Genomic DNA, 26,662 nt, shown 5'->3' with positions numbered 1-26,662 from the left:
GCCCAGCACAGCCCTCCTGGCACAGTTGGACACAGCCCTTGTTCTACCCCCTCCTCAGGCACCTGCCCAACCCCCTCAGCTCCAGCCTGATGGCCACAAACCTTCAGGGCAGGGAGGCACCGGGCAAAATGCTGAGCAACCCTTTCAGCTGCACTCAAATCCAATTGGAGGGGTTGGCCTCGAGGAAGAAATCCCTTCTCATTCTCCAGAACAATCAGGACAACCTGTGTTGTGTCCTGGGCACTCCTCTGGAAGTGTGGGCTATGGAAAAGGTTTTGGTGTCAGGGATATTGAGAAGGCTGGGCAGTGTCACTGGGAGACCTCTCCCAAACCCTTGGAAAGGCCAGGGCCATCCCAGAGCTTCCTGGGGCCTTGGCAAAGGCAGACATGGAACCAGTCTGCAAACAGGGCAGCAAGGAGGGTTGACAGAGTTCCAGCTCAGGCTGGGAAGGGGATATAGCAAGTCCTTCTGCAGCCATTCCCAGGTATGGGAAGGACAAGGCAGGGATTGCAGAACCCCTGTGGGAGGGAATATAAGAGGATGTTGTGTGCCCAGACTTCATCAAGGCCCTTGACATGGTCTCCTGTGGCCTCCTTATGGCCAGACTGGTGAGAGCTGGACTGAAGAAGTGGAAGATGTGGTGGGTGGGAAGTTGGCTGAATGAAGAGTGTCCAATAAAATCCATGGTACAAAGTCCTCTTGGCAGCAACTTCCTGGTGAAATCCCTCAGTGACCAGCCCTTGAACACCACTAGAGAACATCTTTCTTATCTCTCTGTACAATGGGACAAAATGTATTTTCAAGTCCTTTGTGGATGATGCCAAATTTCAGGGAGCCCTTGAGCAACCTGTCCTAGTTTAAAGACACATTTTGGGGTGGGAACTCCAAAAAAATGAATTCACTTCTCTTTTATTCCCCACCACTACAGGGAGACAAAATACAAGGAGGTATAAGTGAAAAAAATAACAGTTGACTGACAAGAAATATAGCAACAAAAACAGCAATACCAACAGAAGAGTTCAAAGCAACAGCAGAGAGAGAAATTGCCTCCTCTCTCCCCCCTGACCCAACTCCCTTTTGTAAACAGATAAAACCAGGGATAAACACGTGCCTCCCTTCCCCGTTTTCCCCCTGAATGAACAAAGAACAAAAAAGAAACCAGGGGAAAGAGGGGGCAAAGCAAAATGTGGGAAACTCTCTGGTCTGAGATCAGTTGTGCTGCCCAAGAACACGCTGACTCCAGAGGTGTCCAAGCGGGGCAGCGGGGGGGAGGCAGCAGCTCTGCTTGATTCCATGGAGTTCTGGGGAGGCACAGTGGGTGCCAGGAGACTCTTCAGTGTCACTATGGCCCCTTGGTTCCACGGGTTTCTGAGATGTCTCAGAGTTCCTTTTGTTCCAAAGAGTCATGGAATGGGCCCTTGTCACAATGGTCCCTTGGTTCCATGAGATTCCACAGTGTCCCTGCATTCCTTTGGTTCCATGAGGCCCTGCAGTGTCACAGCGCCACTTGATTCCTTGATGTTACAAAGAATCAGAATGGCCCCTTGATTTAAGGCCAACTGCACATGGGGCTGTCTTGGGGGGAGTGTGGGCACCCAGACAAGGGAGTTGTCACCCCCCTGGACTCAGCCCTGGGGTCACCACATCTGGACTGGTCTGTCTGTCTGTGAGGTTCCCCATTCTGGAGGAATGAGGAAGAACTGGAGAGGGTCTAGAGGAGATCTGACAGGATGGAGCTTTTGTCCATATTGGAAATAGAATGAAATCTCCACAAAGAGTAGCATGGAAGTTTCAGACTGAAGGTGAGGAAAAAGAAATATCACTCAACGGGGACCCTTGTGCTGCAAGAAATCACCCAGAGGGTCAGGATCAGCCCATGGCTTTGTATTCCAGGGAACAGCCAGAGTTGGTGCAGAGACATCAGGGAGGGTCTAGAAATGCTGCTGGGAGGGGGTGGGAAAGCAGGAGGGGTGTGTGCAGCCTGCAAGGCCAGAGCAGCAGCAGGGCCAGGGCAGGACAGCCTGCAGGAGAGATGGCCAAGGGCTCTGGCAGGGCTGCAAGGCCCAAAGGCACCCAGGCCTTTGTCCCCTTGCCTCTGGCAGCTGCCTCTGCCACTCAGGCCACCACAAGCAACTTCCCTGGCAGGTTCTGCCCTTGGTTTCTGCCTCGCCCCTCCCTCAGGAGCCTGGCAGGGGTTGCCCAGTTTTGGGCCTTGGTTCTTCCTCCCCCTCCCATCCCAGTGCCCCCCAAACAGCCCTGAGCCAGCCGGGAGGGACAGGATCTGCTGGGCCAGGGCCTGGGGCTCAGGCCTTGGCCTTTGTGCTCCACAAAACCAAGGCAGGCTTTGCTCAGCATTGCAGGGGCCTGCCCAGAGCCTTTGTCTGCCTGCACTCCTGGCCTCCAAGGAGCTGCTCCAAGGAGTCCCTGGGGAGGCTTTGGCAGTGCCTGCCCTCAGTGGGGCCCAGCAATGCTTCAAGGCACTTGGAGTTTGGCTTCTGACTTCTTCAGCAGCTGCTTCAATCTTCTCTCAGTACCTCAGGATTATGGGCTGGGTTGAAAACACACGGTGGGGCTCATTAAAATGCAGAAATCCCTCAGGATCTCTTTGTCTTCCTTTAATTGTCTTCAAGGCAATTTCAAAACAAGTCTTTGAAGTTTGTACTTTTTTTGTTTTAATTCAATTATGGATATTTTTTTAGTTCAGAGAAGAGGTGATAAAGGTGTTCTCCAAGTGATCTTGATGCTGAGTGTCTCCTCAGGGGATCCAGACTGACCCTGTATAATCAACCTTGCTCCTCACCCCTCAACCTCACCAGTTCTGACATGACTCATCTGGGACTCACAGCTGATGCAACTCCAAACACACTAGGAGACTCATTAAAACACTGAAAAACAAATTATTTCTATTCCTTTAATTGTCTTCAAGTCTTCAAGACTTCTACAGCTAATTGGAGTTGTTTTGTAGTTTAGCTAAGCAAGAAGATTTTAAAGTGGAAGTCATGAAAAATATATATTTTTTTTGATGAAAGGGAATTATTTACACAGAGCCTTGGGATGCAAGAGGGTCAGGGCAGAAAGGATTTGGATCCAAAGATAAGGGGGCAAAAGAGATTAGTACCACTTAATCATTGACCAATTGAACAATTATCAAGTGGTTCAACAGCATTTGCTACAATTTTAACAGTGACTGAATTACAGATTCACAATAACAACATTCATCATCATCATTGTCGGGCTTCGCGAACGAAGATTTGGGAAGGCTCTATCCACATTTGTTACAGGCACGCTGGTGGCTAATGAGGCCAATACGAGATAGACGTAACAGATTGCAAAAGGCACAGCAGAAAGACTCCTTAGGTGGTATATTCTGCAAAACATGGTTCTTTCTGCATTGTCTTTTCTCCTCAAGAGTTATCCTGTGTGCGTTCTCAAAGGAGACAGCTGCATTATAGATGGTGTGTCTCCAGGCCTCCCGATTGGAGGCCAAAGTAGACCAGTGATGGTGATCAATATGGCCAAGGTTGAGATGTTGTTTCAGGGAGTCCTTGTATCTTCTCTTTGGGGCTCCTCTCTTGCGGCAGCCAGTGGCAAGTTCACCATAAAGGAGGATCTTAGGGAGGCAGTGGTTGGTCCTTCATCCTGGAGATGTGCCCTGCCCAGCACAGCTGTGTTCTCAGCAACATGGCCTCAATACTTGTGACTGGTGCTTGTTTTAGAACAGATGTATTGGTCACATAATCTGACCAGTGGATGTTTAGGATTGTTCGGAGGCAGCGTTGATGGAAGCGTTCTAAGAGACGTAGGTGGTGGCCGTAGATGACCCATGATTCAGATCCGTATAATAGAGTAGACAGCACAATGGCTCTGATCTTGGCCTGCCTGAAAAGAAGATGAAGAAAAAGTTTTAAGATTTGTCTTGTAATTCCGTAGTCTTTCTTTGACTTTAAAGTTTTTGAAGAAAACTGTAGGATGTTTTTGCAGCTCCTTCTGTTGTAAACTAATTTTAAACGGTGAAAAACGAACACAGAGGTCTTGAGTATTTGTCTCAGCAGTTAACAAAGTCCAGCGAAAGGTCAATAATGGTTGGGATATAAATGGATGTTAATTAGGCATTGTCACTGGAACCCGACAACAAAAAATTCTGTGGAAAATCACAGAATTTTCCTCCCAGAAGATTTATTTTGCTACCCAGTGAAGAGACTCTCTAAGTAAAATACCTAATTAATATTTGTCAGTGCAACCTACACAAGCCTACACATGGGTCTCTTGTGTTTGCCACTGGGTGGTGTGGGGAGAGAAGTGGTCACAGTGTTTTTCCCAGTCCCTTATTTTACTGGCAGAGAATCTGTATGGCTTTTTAGCACTATTAAACCCAAATATAACTCCAAGTATGTTTGGTTAGAACAATGAATAAACTCTCTGATTGAAAATCAGGATTAGTGTTCCATTTGTTGCCAGTAAACACTTTGATGGGTGGCTTGAGCTCCAAAATACATCTGAGATACTGTTGTTGATACTTAAATTTGTCATTTTGGCAATATCAGCTGAAGACCAGGAAACTTTGTTTTCCTCACAACAACCAACTCCCATATTAGTTGATTAGATTTTTCATGCTGATTTTGCCAGTTCCAAGTAAATGTCTGTTTTGTAATGTTGCAGCAAATCCAAAGACAATTTAGATATGCCAGCAGGTTGTCTTCTACCAAGAGCTTGTTCAATCCCATTGGATTTTTGGGATTCATAAAAGTGTAATTTAAACAGCTGTTTTGATTGGCAACACCAGGAAATTTTAGGATTTTTTTTCCAAAACACACCTGCTGAATGCAGTTTTGATCCTCTTCTAGTAGTTTGTAATTGCATTGCCTGATAATTTGACTGCAAGCCAGCAGGTTAACTGAAAAGCAGAGTTTCAGGTTTATTTTAGGTGTGTGATGACTTTGGCAACCAGTGATGAGTTGTGCCAACATGGTCCCAGCTGCCCTCAGAATGCTCCCAGTCACCCCCAGTATGACCCCAGCCACCTTCACTGTGGGCCCAGTTGCTCCCAGTATGATCCCAGTTGTCCCTAGCAGGGTCCCAGTAGCTCCCAGTTCCTCCCAGTGTGATCCCAGTTGCTCCTAGTTGCCCCTAGCACAGACCCAGTTGCTCCCATTATGATCCTGGTCTGATCCCATTATGATCCCAGTACGATTGCAGTTGCCCCCTGCATAGTCCCAGTTTCTCCCAGTTGCCTCCAGCATAGATCCAGTCAATCCAAGTATGATCCCAGTCTTCCCCCAGCATGGTCCCAATCAATCCCAGTTGTCCCACTGTAGATCCATTCACTCCCAGTTCCTCCCAGTTGCCCCCAGCATGGTCCAAGTCGCTCCCAGCGTGGTCCCAGTCACCCCCAGGATGGTTGCAGACACTTCCAGTATATCCCAGTTGCCCTCAGCATGCTCGTAGTCACACCCGGTTACTTCCACTTGCCCCAGGATGGTTCCAGTTTCCATCAAGATGATCCCAGTCACTCCCAGTTTATGCCAGTTGCCTCCAGCATGCACCCTGTCACTCCCAGTTACTCCCAGTTGCTTCCAGCATGATCCCAGTTGCTCCAAGGATGTTCCCAGTTGGCTTCCAGCCTGGCCCCACTGGCTCCCAATTCCCCCCTGTGTAGTTCCAGTCACTCCCAGTTTGATCCTGGTCCCTTACAGTCACTCCCACTGTGATTCCAGTATGGTGGTGGTCACTCCCACTATGATCCCAGTTACTGCCAGTCACTCCCAATAGGATCCCAGTTGCCCCCAAGGTGGTCCCAGTTGCTCCCAGCCACCCCCAGGATGGTTCCTTTCACTCTCAGGGACTCCCACTCTGAGTCCAGTATGGCCCCAGTCACTCCCAGTCACTCCCTGGAGGATGCCATTTGCCCCCTGCATGGTCCCAATTGCTCCCAGTATGATCCCAGTATGAGTCCAGTCATCCCCAGTATGATCCCAGTAACTTCCAGACACTTCCAGTACAAAGCCAGTTTGATCCCGCTCATCCCCAGTATGGCTGCAGTCCCTCTCACACACTCTCAGTAGTATTGTAGTCACTCCCAGTAAGACCCCAACAGGACCCCACTAGGGGCCCAGCTGTTCCCAGTAGGATCCCAGTTGCCCCCAGCAGGGTTCCAGTCCCTCCCAGTATGATCCCTGTCACTCCCAGCCACTCCTTGTATATCCCAGTTGCCTCCAGCATGCTCCCATGCTCCCCAGTGACCCCCCAGTCACTCCCAGTACGCTCCCAGTCATTCTCAGTATGATCCCAGTCACTCCTGGTCTCTCCTACTATATCCCAGATGCCCCCAGTGTGGTCCCACTCACTCCCAGTTGCTCCCAGTAGCTTCCAGTATGATCCCAGTTGCTCACAGCCACTCCCAGTCACCCCCAGTGGGGTCCTAGTGCCTCCCAGTATGATCCCAGTCAATTCCAGTGTGATCCCACTTGCTCCAAGTATATCCCAGTTGCACCAACATGGTCCCAACTGCCCTCAGAATGCTCCCAGTCACTCCCAGTATGACCCCAGCCACCCTCACTGTGGGCCCAGTTGCTCCCATTATGATCCCAGTTGTGCCCAGCATGGTCCCAGTTGCTCCCACTTCCTCCCAGTGGGATCCTAGTAGCTCCCAGTTGCCCCTAGCATAGAACCAGTTGCTCCCAGTATGATCCTAGTCTGATCCAGTATGATCCCAGTACAATCACAGTTGCCACCAGTATGATACCAGTGACTTCCAGACACTTCCAGTACAAAGCCAGTTTGATCCCACTCATCCCCAGTATGGCTGCAGTCCCTCTCACACACTCCCAGTATTATTGCAGTCAGTTCCAGTATGACCCCAGTATGACCCCAGCAGGGGCTCAGCTGCTCCCAGTAGGATCCCAGTTGCCCCCACCATGGTTCCAGTTACTCCCATTCACCCCTACTATGATTCCAGTCACTCCCAGTATAGTCCCAGTCACTCTCAACCACTGCCAATATTATCCCAGTTGCCTCCAACATGCTCCCAGTCAGTCCCAGTATGATCCCAGTCTCTCCTAGTAGGATCCAAGTTACCACCCTGCATGGTCCCAGTTGCTCCCAGTCACTCCACTGCAGTTCCAGTCCCTCCCAGTCCCTCCCAGTATGACTCCAGTATGATCCCAGCGGCACCCTGTATGGTGGCAGTCACACCCAGGATGAACCCAGACATTCCCTGGCACTCCCAGGATAAAACCATTAGCCCCCAGCAGGGTCCCACTTGCTCCCAGTCACCCCACTAGAGTTCCAGTCCCTCCCAGTAGGATCCCTGTCACTCCCAGTCTCTCCCAGTATATCCCAGCTGACCTCAGCATGCTCCCAGTCACTCCCAGTACACTCCCAGGCAGTCCCAGTATGATCCCAGTCACTCTTGGTCTCTCCCAGTATATCCCAGTTGCCCCCAGTGTGGTCCCACTCACTCCTGAATGCTCCCAGTAGCTTCCAGCATGATCCCAGTTGCTCACAGCCACTCTCAGTCACCCCCAGTGGGGTCCTAGTGCCTCCCAGTATGATCCCAATCACTTCCAGCATGATCCCACTTGCTCCCAGTATATCCCAGTTGTGCCAACATGGTCCCAACTGCCCTCAGAATGCTCCCAGTCACTCCCAGTATGACCCCAGCCACCTTCAATGTGGGCACAGTTGCTCCCAATATGATCCCAGTTGTGCCCAGCATGGTCCCAGTTGCTCCCACTTCCTCCCAGTGGGATCCTAGTAGTTCCCAGCTGCCCCTAGCATAGAACCAGTTGCTCCCAGTATGATCCTACTCTGATCCCAGTATGATCCCAGTACAATCACAGTTGCCACCAGTATGATACCGGTGACTTCCAGACACTTCCAGTACAAAGCCAGTTTGATCCCACTCATCCCCAGTATGGCTGCAGTCCCTCTCACACACTCCCAGGATTATTGTAGTCACTCCCAGTATGATCCCAGCAGAGGCCCAGTTGCTCCCAGTATGATCCAAGTTGCTGCCAGTGTGGTTCCAGGTACTCCCAGCTACTCCCAGTATATCCCAGTTGCCTCCAACGTGCTGCCAGGTGCTCCCAGTGATCCCAGTACTGGTCCCACTGGATCCAGTCCGGGTCTTGGTGTATCCCGGTGTCCCCCCTGTCCCCCCACCCCGGTGTCACCCCCTTTTCTCTCCCCACAGAGCTCCTGAGCCGGCGGCGGCCGCAGCCCCTCCCCGGGGCCTCGGGCCCAGCCTGGACACCTCCCATCCCCTTCAGTATTTTGGGGGGTCGTGTGTCCCCCCTCCCCTGCTGTCACTCTGCCTCCACCCGGCTGCTCCCAGTGATCCCAGTAAAGCTTCCCAGTTCTCCCCAGTCCCGGTTATTGGGGGGCAGTGGGGGAGGGGCTTGGGGGGATCCCAAGGGGTGGAGCCGAGTTTGGGGGGGGCAGAAGCGGCCCCAGGATGGATCGGGAATGGGGACCCCCCTGTGTTCCCCCTGTGTCAACCCGCTCTGGGAGGGTCTTGGTGGGGCACCTGCGCCTTAAAAGGCATCCAGCTCACCCCAAAAGGTGCTGGGACCCCCCTAAATCTCCCCACAGGCCCTGGAGAACCCCCCAAACATACTCAGAGCCCATCCAGGACTCCACCTAACCCCTTTTTGGGGTGGTAGGACCCCATACTGAGTTGGAGGAAGCTGGGGATTGGGGGATGATGTGGAAGATGTGAGAGGAGGGAAAAATGGGGGTTGGGACCCCCAGAGTAATCTGGGGATGGGGTGGGGATTGAGGGGACTACGGAAAAGTGGAAGGAACAGGGAGAAGGGTGGAAAAGGGAGGGTGGTCTGGTGGGTCGGATGGTCCTATGAGGGTCTTTGGGCACAGGGGGGTTGGCAAAGGGGGATGGCCCCCTGAGCTCCCAACTTCCTGTGGGGTGTTGGGGGCTGCTGGATCCAATCTCAGCCTTGGGTTATGCCAACAGTTTCAGTTTAGAGGAATTACAGAAGTGTGACTGAACCATTTAGGTCCCCCAGGTTTTAATGATGGTAAATCAGATCTATTGATAGAAATCAATTTATTTAGGGTTACAAATGATCAGACAAAAGATCTTCATTACAGTTATTTACTGTACAATAGAAGCACTAAAACTACCAGGAGTACAGGATAAGATAGGACAGTGCTCTACACTAAAGCAATTGTTGAAGCAATTCTACTCAAGCTGGCAAAAAAGCAATAATTCTTAATTAGAGATGGATGGAACTCCCTCAGACCAACGTTCATGGGGAGATCTCTGCTCTCAACCTCCAGCAGTGACCCTGGGGGGGTCCCCAGCTAAGGCAGGAATCTGCACACACCCCCACGAAGGGTTCTGTTGGAAGAAGCTGCCCCTGGGAAAGGGGACTGGCCCTTTCTGGTAGAAACCTCAGTCCGCTCAAGTGCAAAGGGCCGCTATGACCCCCCCCAAAGGACAAGACAGTTGGGGAAGGAAAGAGGGGCTTGGCTAACAGAGATCAAAGATTTCATGAGGTAAAACCAGGTTCAGTTCAGGCTGAGGGCGCTGCGGCACCGCCCGTGCGAACATTCCTGACGGGAGCGCGGCGGGCGGCGGGCGGAGGGGGCGGGGGCTCTGTACAGGCGGTGCGCGCGCAGAGCGCCGTGGTTGCTTCCGGGAAGCAAAGATGGCGCTGGCTCCGTGCTGCACTGTGAGCTGGCGGGGCCTGCGGGAGAGCGGGGCTCCGGGGATCCCCCCGGGGGCTGCGGGGAGCGCGGGTGTGGGTGGAAAGGCTGGAGGGCTCGGGAGGGTTTAGCCGAGGGGTTCGGGGGTTCCCGAAGGGCAGAGCGCGAGGCCTGGAAGCCGCGGAGGGGGTGGGGGGCTGATCGAGCGCCCTGGCTGCACTGCGCAGGCGCGCCGGCGGAGTACTCATGAGGAAACTGCAACTCCCATGAGGCTGTGCGCGATCCGCCATTACTTTTCCCACCACAGCGCCCTTGCCGGCCTGGTGGACCGACCCCAGGGAACTGGGATCCCAGTGACCCCCCCGAACCCCAGAGACCCCCAACACTCAGCACACAGAGACCCCACAGGGAGGGGGGCCCGGGGGTCCCCTAAAGCCCAGCAGTGGGGTTCAGGGGATCTTCCAGGCCCCAAGGGAGGGGTCCTAGGGATGCTCCCCAAATCCGGGGGAGGAGATGTACCACATCTGGGTAAGGGGATCCCAGTGCCCCCGGTATATCCCAGTGACCTCCCAGTGACCCTCAGTACAGCCCAGTAACCCCCTCAGTGACTACCCAGTGTGTCCCAGTGACTCCCACTGCCCCCCAGTATGGCCCAGTGATCCTGCAGTGAGCACCCAGTAACCCCCAGTATGGCCGAGTAACCTGCCAGTGTCCCCCTGTGTGTCCTGGTAATCCCCCAGTAACTCCCCAGTCCTTCTCAGTGCCCTCCCAGCATTCTTCAGTTCCCCCCAGTCCCTCCCAGTGCTCCCTGGTTTCCCCCAGTGTGTCCCAGTATCCCCCAGTAATCACCCAGTGCCCCTCAGAGCCCCTCAGCTGTCCCCAACATATTCCCAGATGCCTTTGGCCTTTCTGTGAGTGTGTGTGGGGGGGGGGGGTGTTTTTGGGGTCAGTGTCCAGGGTGGTCCTGGGGTGAGATGCAGAATTTGGGACATCAGGGATGGGGTTTGGAGACAGTTGGGAGGGATTTGTGGACAAGGGAATTGGGGGTGTCAAGGGGGAATTGGGGCCGTGGGGAGGCCCTGCGAGAAATGGAGACACCAGGGGGGTCTTGAGGTGTTAAGGAGGGAACTGGGGACACCAAGAGGGTCTTGGGGACACCAGGGGGGTCTCAGGGTTGGGTTTAACACCGAACTGCAGCATCGCAAGCTGGTGGTGCTGACCCTCCTCTCCCCCCAGGGCCCCATTAGCCCCCTCAAATATCCCCCAACACCCCTTTAAATTTAATCCTCTCCTCCTACAGATCCCTTTGACCCCCCAGTGCCCCAAAGACCTTTTAATTCCCCCAAATGCACCCAAAGGCCCCCAAAACCCCCAAATTCCAATCAAACACCCCCAGATCCCCCCAAATCTCCCCCAGCCCCCCCTCAAATCCCTTCCAACCCCCTCAAAGAGGGATCACCCGGCACCCTGGGACAAGAACACAGTGGGCTGTACTGGGGGTACTGGGCTGTACTGGGAGGGCACTGGGGGGGCTCAGGTGTCCCAGGACAGAGTGGCCCAGCTCCAGGAGAGATCTGGGGAGCAGTGAGGAGGTACTGGTCTGTCCTGGTCTGTACTGGTCAGTACTGGTCTGTACCCCCAATCCCCAAAGCCCCTCCCCAGCTCCTCCAGCCCCTCCCAGGCCCCTGACTTGGTCCTGCTGCCCCTTGAGCATCTTCAGCAGATGCAGAACCAGGCATTTCATCAGCAAATGTGCAGCTGACACCAAGCTGGGGGTGTGTTGATGTGCTGGAAGGCAGGAGGGCTCTGGAGCACAAGTGGTGTGAGGAGAGGCTGAGGGAGCTGGGGGTGTTGAGGCTGGAGAAGAGGAGGCTCAGGGGAGACCTCCTGACTGTCTGCAAGTCCCTGCCAGGAGGTTGGAGCCAGGTGGGGGTGGGGCTGTTCTGCCAGGAAGCAGCAGTAGGACTAGAGGGCTGGGTCTTGAGCTGTGCCAGGGGAGGTTTAGGTTGGATATTGGGAAGGAATTTTTTGCTGAGAGAGTAATCAGGCCTTGGAATGGTCTGGGCAGGGAGGGGGTGGAGTCAGTGTCCCTGGAGGTGTTGGAGGTGAGAGTGGATGTGGCATCAGTGCCATGGTCTGGGAAGCACGGCGGGGTTGGATCCAGGGTTGGACTTGATGATCTTGGAGGTCTTTTCCAACCCCGCTGATTCTGTGATTCTCTGATTGCCATTCCTGTGGCAGCACATGCTTGAGGCTCTATCCCCAGGGTGATAGAGATGTCTGTCCATATCTATCTCCAAGGTTAGTCTGTAAATGTGTGGTGTTAGAAAAGCAGGCTGAGTTCTGGGCTGGTTGTAGAAGGAGAAAGAAGCCCAGAGGCCAGTGCAAGCAGGCAGCCCTCAGCTTGCACGTGATGTCCCCTCCCTGCAGGTTCCTATCCTTGAGCCCAGGCCCTGAGGTGAGGCTGAGAATAAGTGCAAGGCAGAGGTGCTGCTGAGGAAGGAGAGCCCCGTGGTGGGAAAAAACAGATGAAGCTGTGAATGCCCATCCCTGAGCAGGTGCTGTGTCCATCCCCTGTGTGCCAGGTGAGCTGGGGCTTTGCTGCAGAGCTGCGGGCGCTGATTTGAGCGTCTCCAAGTGCTGAGATGGTGGGCACCCAGGAACACAAACTGTGCCTGGCCACGGAACCTGCAAGGAGGAGCAGAGAGAGCCCTGTCAGTGTGGGGGTCCAGGTTGTCCCTGTGCCTTCCCCTGCAGGCCCTGGCTGTCCCTGCTGGGCCCCTGTCCATCCCCATCAGGTCCCTGCCCGTCCCCCCCGGGCTGAGCTCCCCCCAGGAAGTGCCGTGGAGCTGAAGCTGCTGCCATCCCCCCCCTGCAGCCGCTGCCCCAGCCAAGGGAGCAGCAAAGGCAGGGCCAGGAGCAGAGGCAGCAGCAGGGGAGCCCTGGGGGACCGGGAAGGTCTTGTGTGGGTCAGGAAAGAGGCGCTGGGCACGAGGCCGGGGCTGTGCTGAGCAGGCCCAGCCCTCACATCCCCCCAGCCAACGCCGGCTACCCGGGGGGCTTGGGAGGGACCCCCAGCCCGTGTGCCCCACACTGAGCTGGCAGAGAGAGAGCCAAGGGACAGGGCCACGGGCAGGGCCACGGGTGAGGGACAGGCAGGGCCATTGCAGGGCCACGGTGAGGGCACAGCCTGTGGCAGCAGAGCTGCCCAGGGCCGGGGGCAGCCGGGGGGGTTGGTACCAGGCAGTGGTGGGGCCAAGCAGAGCACGAGGCCTCTTGCAGACCCCTGGAGCAGCCTCCCACTTGCCAGCCCCACCCTGGTGGGGTGACACTTTATCCTCCCTACAGGACACTTCCCCCGAACTCTTTAGAGGGCATTTTGTGTCTCTTCCTGGTTGCTGATTCCTTCTGGGGGCCTGAGGGAGCCTCTGCAATCCCATCCATGGCCACAATCTCCTCTCCAGAGGAGAGGAGACTGACTGCAGACTTTGCAGAGAAATTTGTATCCCTAAGTGCTGATCTATCTTTGGGACCCAAGGGATCCTCTGCCATTCCATCCATGCAGCAGGAGTCACCCTCCTGCCTTTGACTCCCTGCAGAGGAACAAGTGCCCTCTCTCTGTTTGGGAGAAGCCAGATGCTGCCCCTGGGCCATCAGAAGTGGTGCTGAAGCCTCTTTCAGCCCAGCTCCCGGTGCAGTTTTCTCATCCCCTCACCGAGTGCCCGCTCCCCCAGTCGGCACTGACCAACCACAGTGTTTGGCACACGTGGTTTGGTGGTTTGGAGAAACAGCCCCGAACTAGTAGGGGGCCAGAGAACCTCGAGGAAAAGCCCTGGAGAGTTTTAAGTTACACTACAGTAATACAGCTTTTGATTAACATATAGCAACTCAATCAAGTCCCCATGAAATGACCTCACTTCCCTCATCCTCCCAATTAAACACCTTTTTCTGAGCTGAATCTTCATATTTTGGAGTATTTTTTGGCTGAATCTTAACTTTTTGCAGTTTAGGGGGAGGGGTTCATCCTTCTGTTTCTGAGGGGTTTTTTGCCTGAATCTCGGTGGTTTGGGTTTTTCTGGGTTGAATCTTGGTGTTTTGGAGGTTTTTATGATCACAGGATGCCTGGTGAGTTCTAGAGATGGACTTGGGCAGGAGGAACCCCCAAGCCAATGCCCTCAGCCCTTGTTTTCCCCCCATCAGGATTTGTCCTTCCCAAAGCTTGGGCGGATGGAGGAGGAGGCTGCGAGGAAGAGGAAGATGCCTTGGGCCCCCCAGGCAGGTGAGGAGGAAGTCAGTGTCCCTTTGGGCGGGTGTTGTGCTGGCTCTGTCAGCCGAGCATGGCCCCGGCTGCAGGACAACCCCGCTGGCGCCGCCGTCCTGCCGGGGCCGGAGTTGGGGGGATGTCCTTGGCCTTCCCTGTGGGCCGGAGGCAAATCCCCTCCCTGTCCTTCTTGCTTCCTGCCCCAGGCCCCGAGCTGAGGACGGAGAGCCTGGAGGACAAATCCCCCTGTGAGACCCTGGTGGGAGAGGCCGTTTTGAAGGGCTCCCCGGCGCAGGAAGGCAGCGGGGAGGAAAAGGGCCGGAGATCCCCCCGCAGGAGGGGCTCCAAAGCCATCCCAGGGTGCTCTGAGGAGGAAAGACCCAGCCTGTGCCAGGAAGGCGGCCAGAGCTTGAGGCGGAGCTCTGAGCTGGTGGTCCCTGAGCAGCCTCCCAGCAGAGAAAAGCCCTTCAGATGCTTGGAATGTGGAAAGAGCTTCAGGCAGAGCTGTGACCTCCTCAAGCACCAGCACATCCACACTGGGGCACGACCCTACTCATGTGGGGAATGTGGGAAGAGCTTCAGGGACAGCTCCACCCTCCGCACCCACCAACGCATCCACACTGGAGAACGGCCCTACAAGTGTGGGGAGTGTGGGAAGAGGTGTCGGACCAGCTCAGATCTCGTCGTGCACCAGCGGACGCACACAGATGAGAGGCCCTTCCGCTGCACCGACTGTGGGAAGGGCTTCAAGCAGAACTCCCACCTTGTCACCCACCGGCGCATCCACACCGGGGAGAGGCCCTACAAGTGTGGGGAGTGTGGGAAGAGCTTTAGCCACAGCTCCCACCTGATCCGGCACAAGCACATCCACACAGAAGAACAGCTCGAAGAAGGGGTGGGAAAGGGGGGTAGGGGGAGGAGGGAGGGAGGGAGAGTGGGAGTGGATGTGCAGTGGGGGTGCCTTATTGTCCCCATACCTTGTTCCCTGGAGAGCGGGGGAGGCTGGAGAGAGGGGGGAGCTTAGAGAGCCCTGAGAGCCTGGAGATGGGGGAGCTCGGGCCCCCTGTGCTGAGCCAGCGGTCGGGGCCGTGCTGTTGGTGCCAAACTGCCCCTGGTCAGGCTGAACCCAGAGCCCGCCCACGTGTCAGGGAGCCTAATCCGCTCCCTGCTCTCATTGCCCTGGGGCAGCCTCTGGTGTCCCCCCACCTGTGGGGCTGTTTGGTTGCCCTGGGCACAGCTGGCCCTTGTGTGGGTCCCCCCCTGCGATGGGGGTTGGTGTTGCTGGGTCAGGCCCCGCCGGCTCCATTGTCAGCCCGGTGCCGGCGGGGGGGACACAGCGGGTTTGGGGCCCCCTGGGAGTGCCGGGGGTGGGTGTGGAGCCCGGGAGCTGCGGAGTGTGGAGGGCAGAGCTGGGGGACCCCTGGCAGCCTGGAGGGGGGAGCACGGAGAGGGAGGAGCCTCAGGACCCCTGGGAGCCTGAAATGGGGGACACGGAGAAGGGGAAGCCTGGACAGTGGGGACCCCTGGGATCCCTGGGACAACGAAGTGGAGAACCTGGAGAGGAGGAATGTCTGGGAACGTGCACCCAAAGGCGAGAGTCAGAGGAGAAGGGACCCTTGGGACCCCCAACACCACAGAGGAGTCAGAGGGTCAGTCAGGGGTGACCCTCTGAACCCCAGAGGGAAGAGAACAGAGATGGGGAACTTCTGGGAGAATTTTTTTGGGCTGCATGTTCATAGTTTGGAGTATTTTTTGGTTTAACTCTAACTTTTTGCAGTTTGGGGGGGCGAGTGTCTTCTTGCTATTTCTGGGGTTTTTTTTGCCTGAATCTTGGTATTTTGGAGGGTTTTATGGACACAAGACGCCCAGTGAGTTCTAGGAGGAACCCCCAAGCCAACGCGCTCAGCCCTTGTTTTCCCCCCCATCAGGATTTGTCCTTCCCAAAGCTTGGGCGGATGGAGGAGGAGGCTGTGAGGAAGAGGAAGATGCCTTGGGCCCCCCAGGCAGGTGAGGAGGAAGTCAGTGTCCCTTTGGGCGGGTGTTGTGCTGGCTCTGTCAGCCGAGCATGGCCCCGGCTGCAGGACAACCCCGCTGGCGCCGCCGTCCTGCCGGGGCCGGAGTTGGGGGGATGTCCTTGGCCTTCCCTGTGGGCCGGAGGCAAATCCCCTGCCTGTCCTTCTTGCTTCCTGCCCCAGGCCCCGAGCTGAGGATGGAGAGCCCGGAGGACAAATCCCCCTGTGAGACCCTGGTGGGAGAGGCCGTTTTGAAGGGCTCCACGGTGCAGGAAGGCAGCGGGGAGGAAAAGGGCCGGAGATCCCCCCGCAGGAGGGGCTCCAAAGCCATCCCAGGGTGCTCTGAGGAGGAAAGAGCCAGCCTGTGCCAGGAAGGCAGCTGGAGCTTGAGCCAGAGCTCTGACCTGGTGGTCCCTGAGCAGCCTCCCAGCAGAGAGAAGCCCTTCAGGTGCTTGGAATGTGGGAAGAGCTTCAGTCAGAGCTCTCACGTGCTCCGACACCAGGACATGCACACTGGGGCACGTCCCTACACGTGTGGAGAATGTGGGAAGAGCTTCAGCCAGAACTACCACCTCCGCACCCACCAGCGCATCCACAGCGGGGAACGGCCCTACAAGTGTGAGGAATGTGGGAAGAGCTTCAGCCGGAGGTACCACCTCTGCACCCACCAGCGCATCCACAGTGGGGAACGGCCGTACACATGTGAGGAATGTGGGAAGAGCTTCAACCGGAGCTTTCACCTTCGTTCCCACCAGCACATCCACACTGGAGAATGTCCTTACACGTGTAGGGAATGTGGGAAGAGCTTCAGTCACAGCTCCACCCTCCGCAAACACCATCGCATCCACACTGGGGAACGGCCCTACAAGTGCTTGGAATGTGGGAAGAGGTTTCCAACCAGGGGCAATCTCTACACGCATGAGCGGACGCACAGGGATGAGAGGCCCTTCTGCTGCACCGACTGCGGGAAACGGTTCAAGGAGAAATCCCATCTTGTCACCCACCGACGCATCCACACCGGGGAGAGGCCCTACAAGTGTGGGGAGTGTGGGAAGAGATTCACCCAGATTGGTGTCTTAACCAAACACCAACGGACCCACCGGTAAGAGAAGCCCTACCAGTGCCCCGACTGCAGGAAGAGCTTCGGCCGCTGCTTCCACCCCTAATGAAGCCCCTGGTGTTGAGGCAACCCCTGGAGTCCAGTGACTGTCAGTCCATCCCTTTCCACCACAAAGGGCCAGTCCCCTTTAACAGAGGCACGTTCTTCCAACAGAACCCTTCTTGGGGGGTGTGTGGAGATTCCTGCCTTGGCTGGGGACCCCCCAAGGTCACTGCTGGAGGTTGAGAGCAGAGATCTCCCCACGAGCATTGGTCTGGGGGAGTTCCATCCATCTCCAATTAAGAATTATTGCTTTGTGCCAGCTTGAGTAGAATTGCTTCAACAATTGCTTTAGTGTAGAGCACTGTCCTATCTTATCCTGTACTCCTGGTAGTTTTAGTGTTTGTCTTGTGCAGTAAATAATTCTGATGAAGATTTTTTGTCTGGTCATTTGGAACCCTAAATAAATCAATAGATTTGATTTGCCATCATTAAAACCTTGGGGACAAAAGTGGTTCACTTACACCTCTCTAATTTCTCTAAACTGAAACTGTTGTTTCAGTTGTCCCAAGGCTGAGATTGGATCCAGCAGCCTCCAGAACCCCAGAGTAAGTTGGGAGCTCAGGGGGGCCACCACCCATTGCCAACTCCCCTGTGCCCAAAGACCCCCATGGGGCCATCAGGCCTGCCAGACCACCTCCCCTTTTCCACCCTTCTCCCTGTTCCTCCCACTTTCCCATTGTCCCCTCAGTCTCCAATTTTCCACCTGAACAGTTTTGGGGGCCCAACCCCCACTTTTTGCCCCCTCTCCTGTGGCTGCTGAAGGAGAAAATGAGGCTGCACACACAGAGTTCCATTACGGGACTTGTCCGCCCATCTTTCCGGTGTCCCCCTTTCATTGGGGTTCCTTTGGAAACAGCACCTGGGCTTTGTCTTTTAGTCCACTGGAATTCCCAGCATGGCCCCAAAGCAGTGCCCTGATCCCACACATTCCCCTCCCCTCATGTGCTGGCTGTGTTCAGCCACCAGACAAAAACACAGGCTGCCATGCAGAGCGTTCCAAGTGGTTTCCACTTTGGCAAACAGCACTCTCTGGATGGAAAACACCAGTCAAGGCCAAAACACTCCTTGTTGATCTGAATTAACTGAGAGCAGCAGCTCCTGCCTTAACTTTTTCCCATAAAAATTCTCAGGGTTCCTTTGCTTCCAGGAGGCCCCACATGTCACAATGGCCCCTGGATTCCATGAGCTTCCACAGTCTCCAAAGGTTCCTTTAGTTCCATGAGGCCCTGCAGTCCCCAAATGCCCTTTGGATTCTTGGAAATTTCCCACTGTCCCAGGGTCTTTTGTGCTTCAGATGGAGCTGCAGTGGGTCAGTGGCCCCTTGGTTCCGTGAGCTCTGCAGTGTTCCAGGAATCCTTGGGTTCCAGGAGAGCCTGCAGTTTCACAAGGAGCACTTGAATGCAGGAGGTTCTGCAGGGTCCCAATGGCCCCTGGATTCTGGGAGGTTCAGAAATATCTCTGGGCTCCCTTGGTTCCAGGAGGACACACATGTCACCAGGAACCCTTGGTTGCAGGAGGTTCGACAGTGTCCCAGAATTCCTTTGATTTCATGTGGTCCTGCATTATCCCAGAATATGATGGATATCACATCTCCTCATAGGGGAGATATGATGTCACAGGAAGGATGTGATGTCACAAGGTAGGCGTGCTGTCATAGGGGAGATGTGATGTCATATGGTGGCTGTGATGTCATAGGGGACATGTGATGTCACATGAAGGATGTGATGTCACGGGCAGGTGCGACGTGTCAGGTAGGGTGTGATGTCATATGATGGATGTGACGTCATAAGAGAGATGTGATGCCATATGGTTGTGATGTCATATGGGAGATGTGATGTCACAGGAGGGGGTGTGATGTCATATGCAAACTGTGATGTCACAAGAAAAATGTGATGTAACAGGGAGGATGTGATGTCACGGAGGGGCTGAGATGTCATGGGGACGATGTGATGTCACAGGGCATGCCATGATGTCAAAGGGAGGATATGATATCTCAGGAGATGTGTGATGTCATATGATGGATGTGACATCATAGGGAAGCCTTGATGACACAGGGATGATATGATGTCACAGGGCAGGATGTGACATCACAGGGATGATATGATATCACAGGAGAGATGTGATGTGACAAGAAAGATGTGGTGTCATAGGGGAGCTGTGATGTCATGTGGAGGTGTGATGTTATATGATGATTGTGAAGTCATAGGGGAGGATGTAATGTCACCGGAAGGGTGTGATGTCAGAGGGGAGGACCTGATGTCACAGGGAGGATGTGATGTCACAGGGATTATATGAGACCACATTAGAGATGTGACGTCATATGATGGAATGTGACATCATAAAGGAGTTTTTATGGCATGCGGAGGACGTGACGTCACAGGGATGATAGGAGATCGTAGGAGAGGTGTGATGTCATATGATGGATGTGATGTCATAGAGGGGCCTTAATGTCGCAAAAAGAATGTGATGTCACAGGGAGGATGTGATGTCACAAGAAGGATGTGATGTCACAGGGAGGATGCGATGTCACAGGCAAGCATGGGATGTCACAGGGAGGTGGTGATGTCACGGGGATGATATAAGATACAGGAAGGATGTGATGTCACAGCAGAGCTGTGATGCCACAGGGACAATGTGATGTCACAGGGGAGGATGAGACGTCACAGGGATGATATGGTATCACAGGAGAGATGTGATGTCATATGATGGATGTGACATCATAGAGGAGCCTTGATATCACAACAAGGATGCGATGTCCTGGGGAGGATGTGATGTCACAGGGGAGGACATGATGTCATAGAGGGGATGTGGTGTCATGGGGAGGATGTGATGTCATAAGGTAGGTGTGATGTCACAGGAAGGATGTGACATCACTGAGAGCATGTGATGTCATAGAGGAGTGACACATCCCCCCCACCTTGCTCCAGCTTAAGCCCTGGAATTTGTTTCCCTTGGATTCAAGGTCAGGCTCTTTTATTTCCATGGATGTCGAGAGATGAGTTAAGGGGAGCTCAGACCTTTTGGTGAGGAAGGAGTTGTTTACTCTGGAGCATTTGAACTCAGCCTTTGTTCCTGGTTTCTTCCCACTCTTTCAGAGCAGTTCATTTCCCAGGGTGAAAGCTCTGATTCCCCAGCACAGTCAGGTTCTCCTGAGCTCAGGATCTTTCACTGGTCTCATTTTTCTCCGGTATTAATTCTGTGCCAAATTCTTGCTTCCTAGGTCAGTGAAATGTTAGAAGAGAGAGAATCTCACCTTGATCTTGGACAGAACACTTATAGACTTCTTTATTCTATTGAATTCTTCCCTTCTAGTTCTGGATGACAGGACACCCACGTGGAAAGTCCCTTTTCTGGTTTCCAGGACTTAAAATAGATGTTTTTCTGATGTCAGTATTTATTGTAGTGTTATTTATTCAACTGTGAGGGTTGAATTGAGTGTTCCTTGCACCTTTAAGAAGTGCAACCCCTTTCATCTGTTGTTTTAAAAACCATGCATTAGATGTCAGAGGGCATAAAGACAGCACGTAGAGATAACCCTGATGTAAGTGATGGTTCCAGTCATCCCGTGTATGGATAAAAGATTTCCAAGGCTTTGTTCCAAGGCTGGGTGCACATGGACTGGGGAGAACTTTGCCTGCCGGAGCCGCTCTCCCTGCACCGCCAGGAAGAGCAGGGACCGCATCGCCCCGGCCGCAGCGGCGCAGAGGCTGCTCGGGAGGTGACAGTGTGCTAGAGGGAGATGCCCACTCGCTGTCCTTACTGCCTGCACAGCGCAGGGCTGGGGGGAATTGAGCCAGGCAGGAAAAGGGAATGGCGGCCATCGCACGGTGCTGAAATGAGACGGGAAGTAGCAAACAGCCTGGCTGGGGGGAGCACAGTTTGGGAAGGGGGCGCAGGGAAAACCCACTGTGATGTTCCGGGGTAAATAACAGAAAATAAACAGGAGAGGGTCCCCTTTCAGATATGGTTTATAGATCAGCGCGCTGTGTATAGTGCAAGATAGCTTCAGAAATATAAGAATGCAGTTTCTACAGCTTTTACTACAGTGGCACGTTTTTTATAAAATATATAAAGAGATGATAAGTTGAGTGTTAGGTTGGGCTTTTTTTGGTGTTTTTTGGTTTTTTTTTTGTGAATGCTTTGTCCCCCCCAACCTCCCCAAAGGAACTGTCTTGAATGTACCTTCTTACAGCTAATTTGAATGATTAGTTTAGATAAGCCTCTTAGAGTAGATGCATTTCAGTGAAATTGGGGCACATGTCTTTTTGGCTCTGGTGCAAGGTTTGAACTAATTTTTTTCTTCCTCTTTGGCTCAATTAAAAGCCATCTTAAAACACTCCCAGTATATTGTGTGAGTGCAGGGCTTGAGATTGAATGTATGGGATTGAATGGACACAGAGAAAGAACTAACATTCAGAAACATATCTGCTTCCCTGTCTCAATTAATAAACCCCAGAGTTTGACACATAATTAATATCCATAGTAATTGTGATTTGACTACATATTGTGACAGGCATATGCACATGTGAGCATAAGGACATAGGAAATAGGTATTGTAGTTTCTGCAGTTCTTGTGTTATGGATGAGGGTAGAGAGGATTCAAGCTAAAAATTGTCTGAACATTTTGAGAGTGCAGAGACATCTGTCTGACCATCACTAGGTATGCTTTGATTTTAAGGGAGAACATGTTAAAGAATGCAATAACTTAAAGCCAGCTGCACTCTTGAATTTTTGCTCTTTCAGCAATAACAATAGCACTAATAATTACTAATAGTGAATGAGCTAACAGATGCAATAAATGTTTCTGCTCATTTTGACATATGTGTCAGTTTAATAATTTTAAATGAATCAGTGCACTTGTAACAGGAAATCTTCCTCAACCTCTGATTAAAATGTAACGTTGACTAAGGGATTATAGAGGGGACTTAATTTTACTGATTGTTTTAACAGTTGTCACAGCTGTTGGAAGAAGGAAAGGCAATTGAAACACTCCAAAAAAGGGGTGAGGGGGCAGAACAAGAGTAGTTTAATAAATTTAAACATGGTCTCTGAATGCCAAACATAAAAAATTGAGCAGATCTGTAACTCCAGGAAGCTGCTGTACACTTTGTACTTTTGCCTTTTGTGGCTCACTGTGTTTCATTCATTTGAACACTGAGCAGTTTCCCTTTCTCCATTTAAAAATGTGCAACAGCGTTTAAATGTGGAACAAGTTCAGCTGTTCATCTGCCTGGAGTTTCATCTTAGAATGCAACTGATAGAATACTCAGCTGACAGGAAATAAAGGTTGTGTAGAATGGCTGTAACATTTCAGAAGTGGACACAGGTGTCACATCCTGTGAATGCTGCAGTGCAGTGATGGTTGGTGTACATATTTTATGTTTTTCTAACCGTTCTCATGTTGTGATGTGGGAATGGTGTGTGGGGTTACCCTGCGAGTCTGTCTGGGTTATGTCTGTGTAGGGATGAACAGGAGTGTGTGTGTAGATTCCCATGCCTGTGTGTTTGTGTGCGTGCAGGGGGATTCTGTGCTAAACTCATTGAGCTACAAGGTGCACAAAGGACCCACTTGCTTTCTAAATTCCTTCTCAGAGAGGAGCCTGGGGATGGCTGGATCCAATCTCAGACTCAGATTTTGGTTTCAATTGAAGGAATTATAGAGATGTGATTCAATCACTTTGTCCTGCAAGTTTTAGTGATGGCAAATCAGAAATATTTCTATAAAAACAATGATTTATTATGACAAATGAACAAAAAATTGATCAGACAAGTGAACAGATGAAAGACCTTAAAGAGAATTATTTACTTCAAATTATAAAAGCCAAAAACCCCTAGTAGTATAGTGTAAGATAGGACAGTGGAGTCTATCAAAGTAACTCTATTAAAGCAATTGGATCAAAGCCAGCAAAAAGAAACAATCCTGAAGCAGACATTGAGGTAACTCATCACACAATGACAGGGGTTAATTCTTTTTTCTTCCACCCAACCCCTCGGCAGTGACCATGAAGAGCTGTCCCTGCTTCATGGCAGAAGCTCCACACACTTCAAGGAAGTCTGTGGAAGAATCTGCCCCATGACAGTTGGACGGGGCTTTTATAGTTATCAAGGGTTTGACTGCCGGACATATTTGCAGGCCAGGGAGCAGCTTCTCTGTCAAATCCTGCTTCAGAAAGCAGGATGTGTGTTTGAAGTTTCATGAACCATTTTGGGTTTAGCAGAATTCAATATAAAAACAGCACATTGACACCAGCAGTAACTCATCACAGAGAGTGTGCATTGTTTGCATTCTCTGACCATTGTTTAGGTATTATCAGAACAGAGCATCCTGCCAGAAATGGCCCCTTGATTCCATGACATTGCAGAAACTCTGAGAGCTCCTTTGGTTCCATGAGGTGCTGCAGTGTCACAATGGCTCCTTGATTCCAGGATGTTCCAAAACATCCCAGGGTTCCCTTGGCTCCAAGAGGCTCCCCAGTGTCCCACCGGCCCCTGGATTCCAGGAGGCCCTGCAGTGTCCCAATGGCCACTCGGTTCCAGGAGCCACAGCGGCTGCCGCCGGCGTCTGTGCCCGGAGCCGCCGCTCCCACGGGGCTGCCGCACTCACCGCCGGGGTTGCCGCTCGCGCAGCCGCCGCTCTGCCCCGGCTGCACCGGGACCCGGCACCGCCTCGGGCCTGCGCTGCCGCCTCAGCGGCCACAGGGACACAGGGATGGGGGACCTTTGCTCTGCCACTGAGGGGGCCTGGCTTTGTTCTGCTGGGGTCTGGGCTTTAGGAAAGTTGCTGTTCATTGTCATGCTTCACTGGAACACCTCCTGAATTCCAAAGGTTTCCTAATCCAGGGGGAGGGGTTTCTATGGCATCCGAGGTGCCGCCCCTTGGGACACATTGTCAATAAACCATCCAGCTGACTTGAATGGGTGTAAGAGATGGGGAACACGGGATAGCCTTGGAACGTTCCCTACCTGAATCGTAACCCAAATGGATTGGTTAGGATACAATTTCAAAATGTTTTGGAAACTCCAGTCATTCCTGACACCAGGATGGAAATTCAGCAGATAACTAAAGCCAGTCCCCTTGGGAGCCCACAACCAGCGGGGCTGAGGGAGGCCCTGGCAACTCCCCAGCACCTCCCTCTCAGTGGGACACCTCTGGCAGCCTCTCCCAGCTCGGGAAGGCTCCAGGTTGCAACACTCCAAAGACCCTCCCTGATGCCCAGGACAATTCTGATCCCCCTCAACAAACACTCCTCCAGCTCTGACCCTTGCCTGGTGGGAAACACAAAGGGATTTGGGGGAGTGTTTCCCTGACAACAAGGAGAATTTTGGAGAGGGACCTTTCCACACCCAGCTATTGATGTGTCCACACATCTCTGCCTGGGTGTGGGTGTGAATTGACTGTGGTGGGAATGTTGTTATTGGGAATCTATAATTCAGTCACTGTTAAAATTGTAGCACATGCTATTGAATCACTTGATAACTGTTAAACTGGTCAATAATTAAAATGCTAGTAATCTCTTTTGCCCCCTTATATTTGTGTCCAAATCCTTTGCACCCTGACCCTCTTGCATCCCAAGGCTCTGTGTAAATCACTCTCTTTCATCAAAAAATATATTTTTCATGACTTCCACTTTAAAATCCTCCTCCTTAGCTAAACTACAAAACAACTCTATTTAGTTGTTGATGTCTTGAAGACAATTAAAGAAAGAAAAATAATTTGTTTTTCAATGTTTTAATGGGTCCCACGGTGTGTTTGGAGCTGCATCAGCTGTCAGTCCAAGATGGGCCATGTCAGAATTGGTGAGGTTGGGGGATGAGGAGAAATGTTGATCATCCAGGATCAGTGTGGATCTCCTGAGGAGACACTCAGCATCAAGATCACTTGGAGAACACCTCTATCACCTCTTTTAAGAACTAAAAAATATCCATAATTGAATTAAAACAAAAAAAGTACAAACTTGGAAGACTTGTTTTGAAATTGCCTTGAAGACAATTAAAGGAAGACAAAGAGATCCTGAGGGATTTCTGGAATTTAATGAGCCCCACGGTGGTTTTGCAGCCCAGCCCATGATCCTGAGGTACTGAGAGAAGATTGAAGCAGCTGCTGAAGAAGTCAGAAGCCAAACTCCAAGTGCCTTGAAGCATTGCTGGGCCCCACTGAGGGCAGGCACTGACAAAGCCTCCCCAGGGACTCCTTGGAGCAGCTCCTTGGAGGCCAGGAGTGCAGGCAGACAAAGGCTCTGGGCAGGCCCCTGCAATGCTGAGCAAAGCCTGCCTTGGTTTTGTGGAGCACAAAGGCCAAGGCCTGAGCCCCAGGCCCTGGCCCAGCAGATCCTGTCCCTCCCGGCTGGCTCAGGGCTGTTTGGGGGGCACTGGGATGGGAGGGGGAGCAACAACAAAGGCCAAAACTGGGCAACCCCTGCCAGGCTCCTGAGGGAGGGGCGAGGCAGAAACCAAGGGCAGAACCTGCCAGGCAAGTTGGTTGTGGTGGCCTGAGTGGCAGAGGCAGCTGCCAGAGGCAAGGGGACAAAGGCCTGGGTGCCTTTGGGCCTTGCAGCCCTGCCAGAGCCCTTGGCCATCTCTCCTGCAGGCTGTCCTGCCCTGGCCCTGCTGCTGCTCTGGCCTTGCAGGCTGCACACACCCCTCCTGCTTTCCCACCCCCTCCCAGCAGCATTTCTAGACCCTCCCTGATGTCTCTGCACCAGCTCTGGCTATTCCCTGGAACACAAAGCCATGGGCTGATCCTGACTCCCTCTGGGTCACCTCTTGCACCACAAGGGTCCCCGTTGAGTGACATTTCTTTTCCCTCAGCTTCAGTATGAACCTTCAGTACTACTCTTTGTGGAGATTTCATTCTATTTCCAATATGGAGAAAAGCTCCATCCTGTCAGACCTCCTCTAGACCCTCTCCAGTTCTTCCTCATTCCTCCAGAATGGGGAACCTCACAGACAGACAGACCAGTCCAGATGTGGTGACCCCAGGGCTGAGTCCATGGAGGTGACAACTCCCTTGTCTGGGTGCCCACACTCCCCCCAAGGCAGCCCCATGTGCAGTTGGCCTTAAATCAAGAGGCCATTCTGATTCTTTGTAATGTCACGGAATCAAGTGGCACCGTGACACTGCAGGGCCTCATGGAACCAAAGGGATGCAGGGACACTGTGGAATCTCATGGAACCAAGGGACCATTGTGACATGTGGGGTCTCGTTGGAACAAAAGGAACCCTGAGACATCTCAGATCCTCATGAAACCAAGGGCCCACTGTGCCTCCCCAGAACTCCATGGAATCAAGCAGAGCCACTGCCTCCCCCCTGCTGCCGCACGGACCGGAGTCACCGGCTCTGCCCCGCTTGGACACCTCTGGAGTCAGTGTGTTCTTGGACAGCACAATTGATCTCAGACCAGAGAGTTTTCCAGAGTTTGCTTTGCCCCCTCTCTCCCCTGGAGGAAAAGGGGGAAGGGAGGCACGTGTGGATCCCTGTTTTTATCTGTTTACAAAAGGGAGTTGGGGCAGGTGGAGAGAGAGGAGGCAATTTCTCTCTCTGTTGTTGCTTTGAACTCTTCTGT

At 52.9% G+C, this 26,662-nt stretch overlaps 1 protein-coding gene across 1 annotated transcript in view; it reads left to right on the top strand.

The window, feature by feature from the left end:
- Positions 1–26,662, top strand: part of LOC135404965 (uncharacterized) — an 801,303-nt gene that overhangs the window by 105,080 nt on the left and 669,561 nt on the right. Inside the window, 3 exon segments of the mRNA XM_064639689.1 lie at positions 13,512–13,521; positions 14,446–14,800; positions 16,370–17,086. Coding sequence (XP_064495759.1) covers positions 13,512–13,521; positions 14,446–14,800; positions 16,370–17,086 — 1,082 coding nt within the window.

The sequence above is a fragment of the Pseudopipra pipra genome, chromosome W, assembly GCF_036250125.1.
Source record: "Pseudopipra pipra isolate bDixPip1 chromosome W, bDixPip1.hap1, whole genome shotgun sequence".
NCBI classification, from domain to species: Eukaryota; Metazoa; Chordata; class Aves; order Passeriformes; family Pipridae; genus Pseudopipra; species Pseudopipra pipra.
The sequence above is the reverse complement of the archived record's forward strand: the minus strand, read 5'-3'. Positions and strand labels throughout refer to the sequence as shown.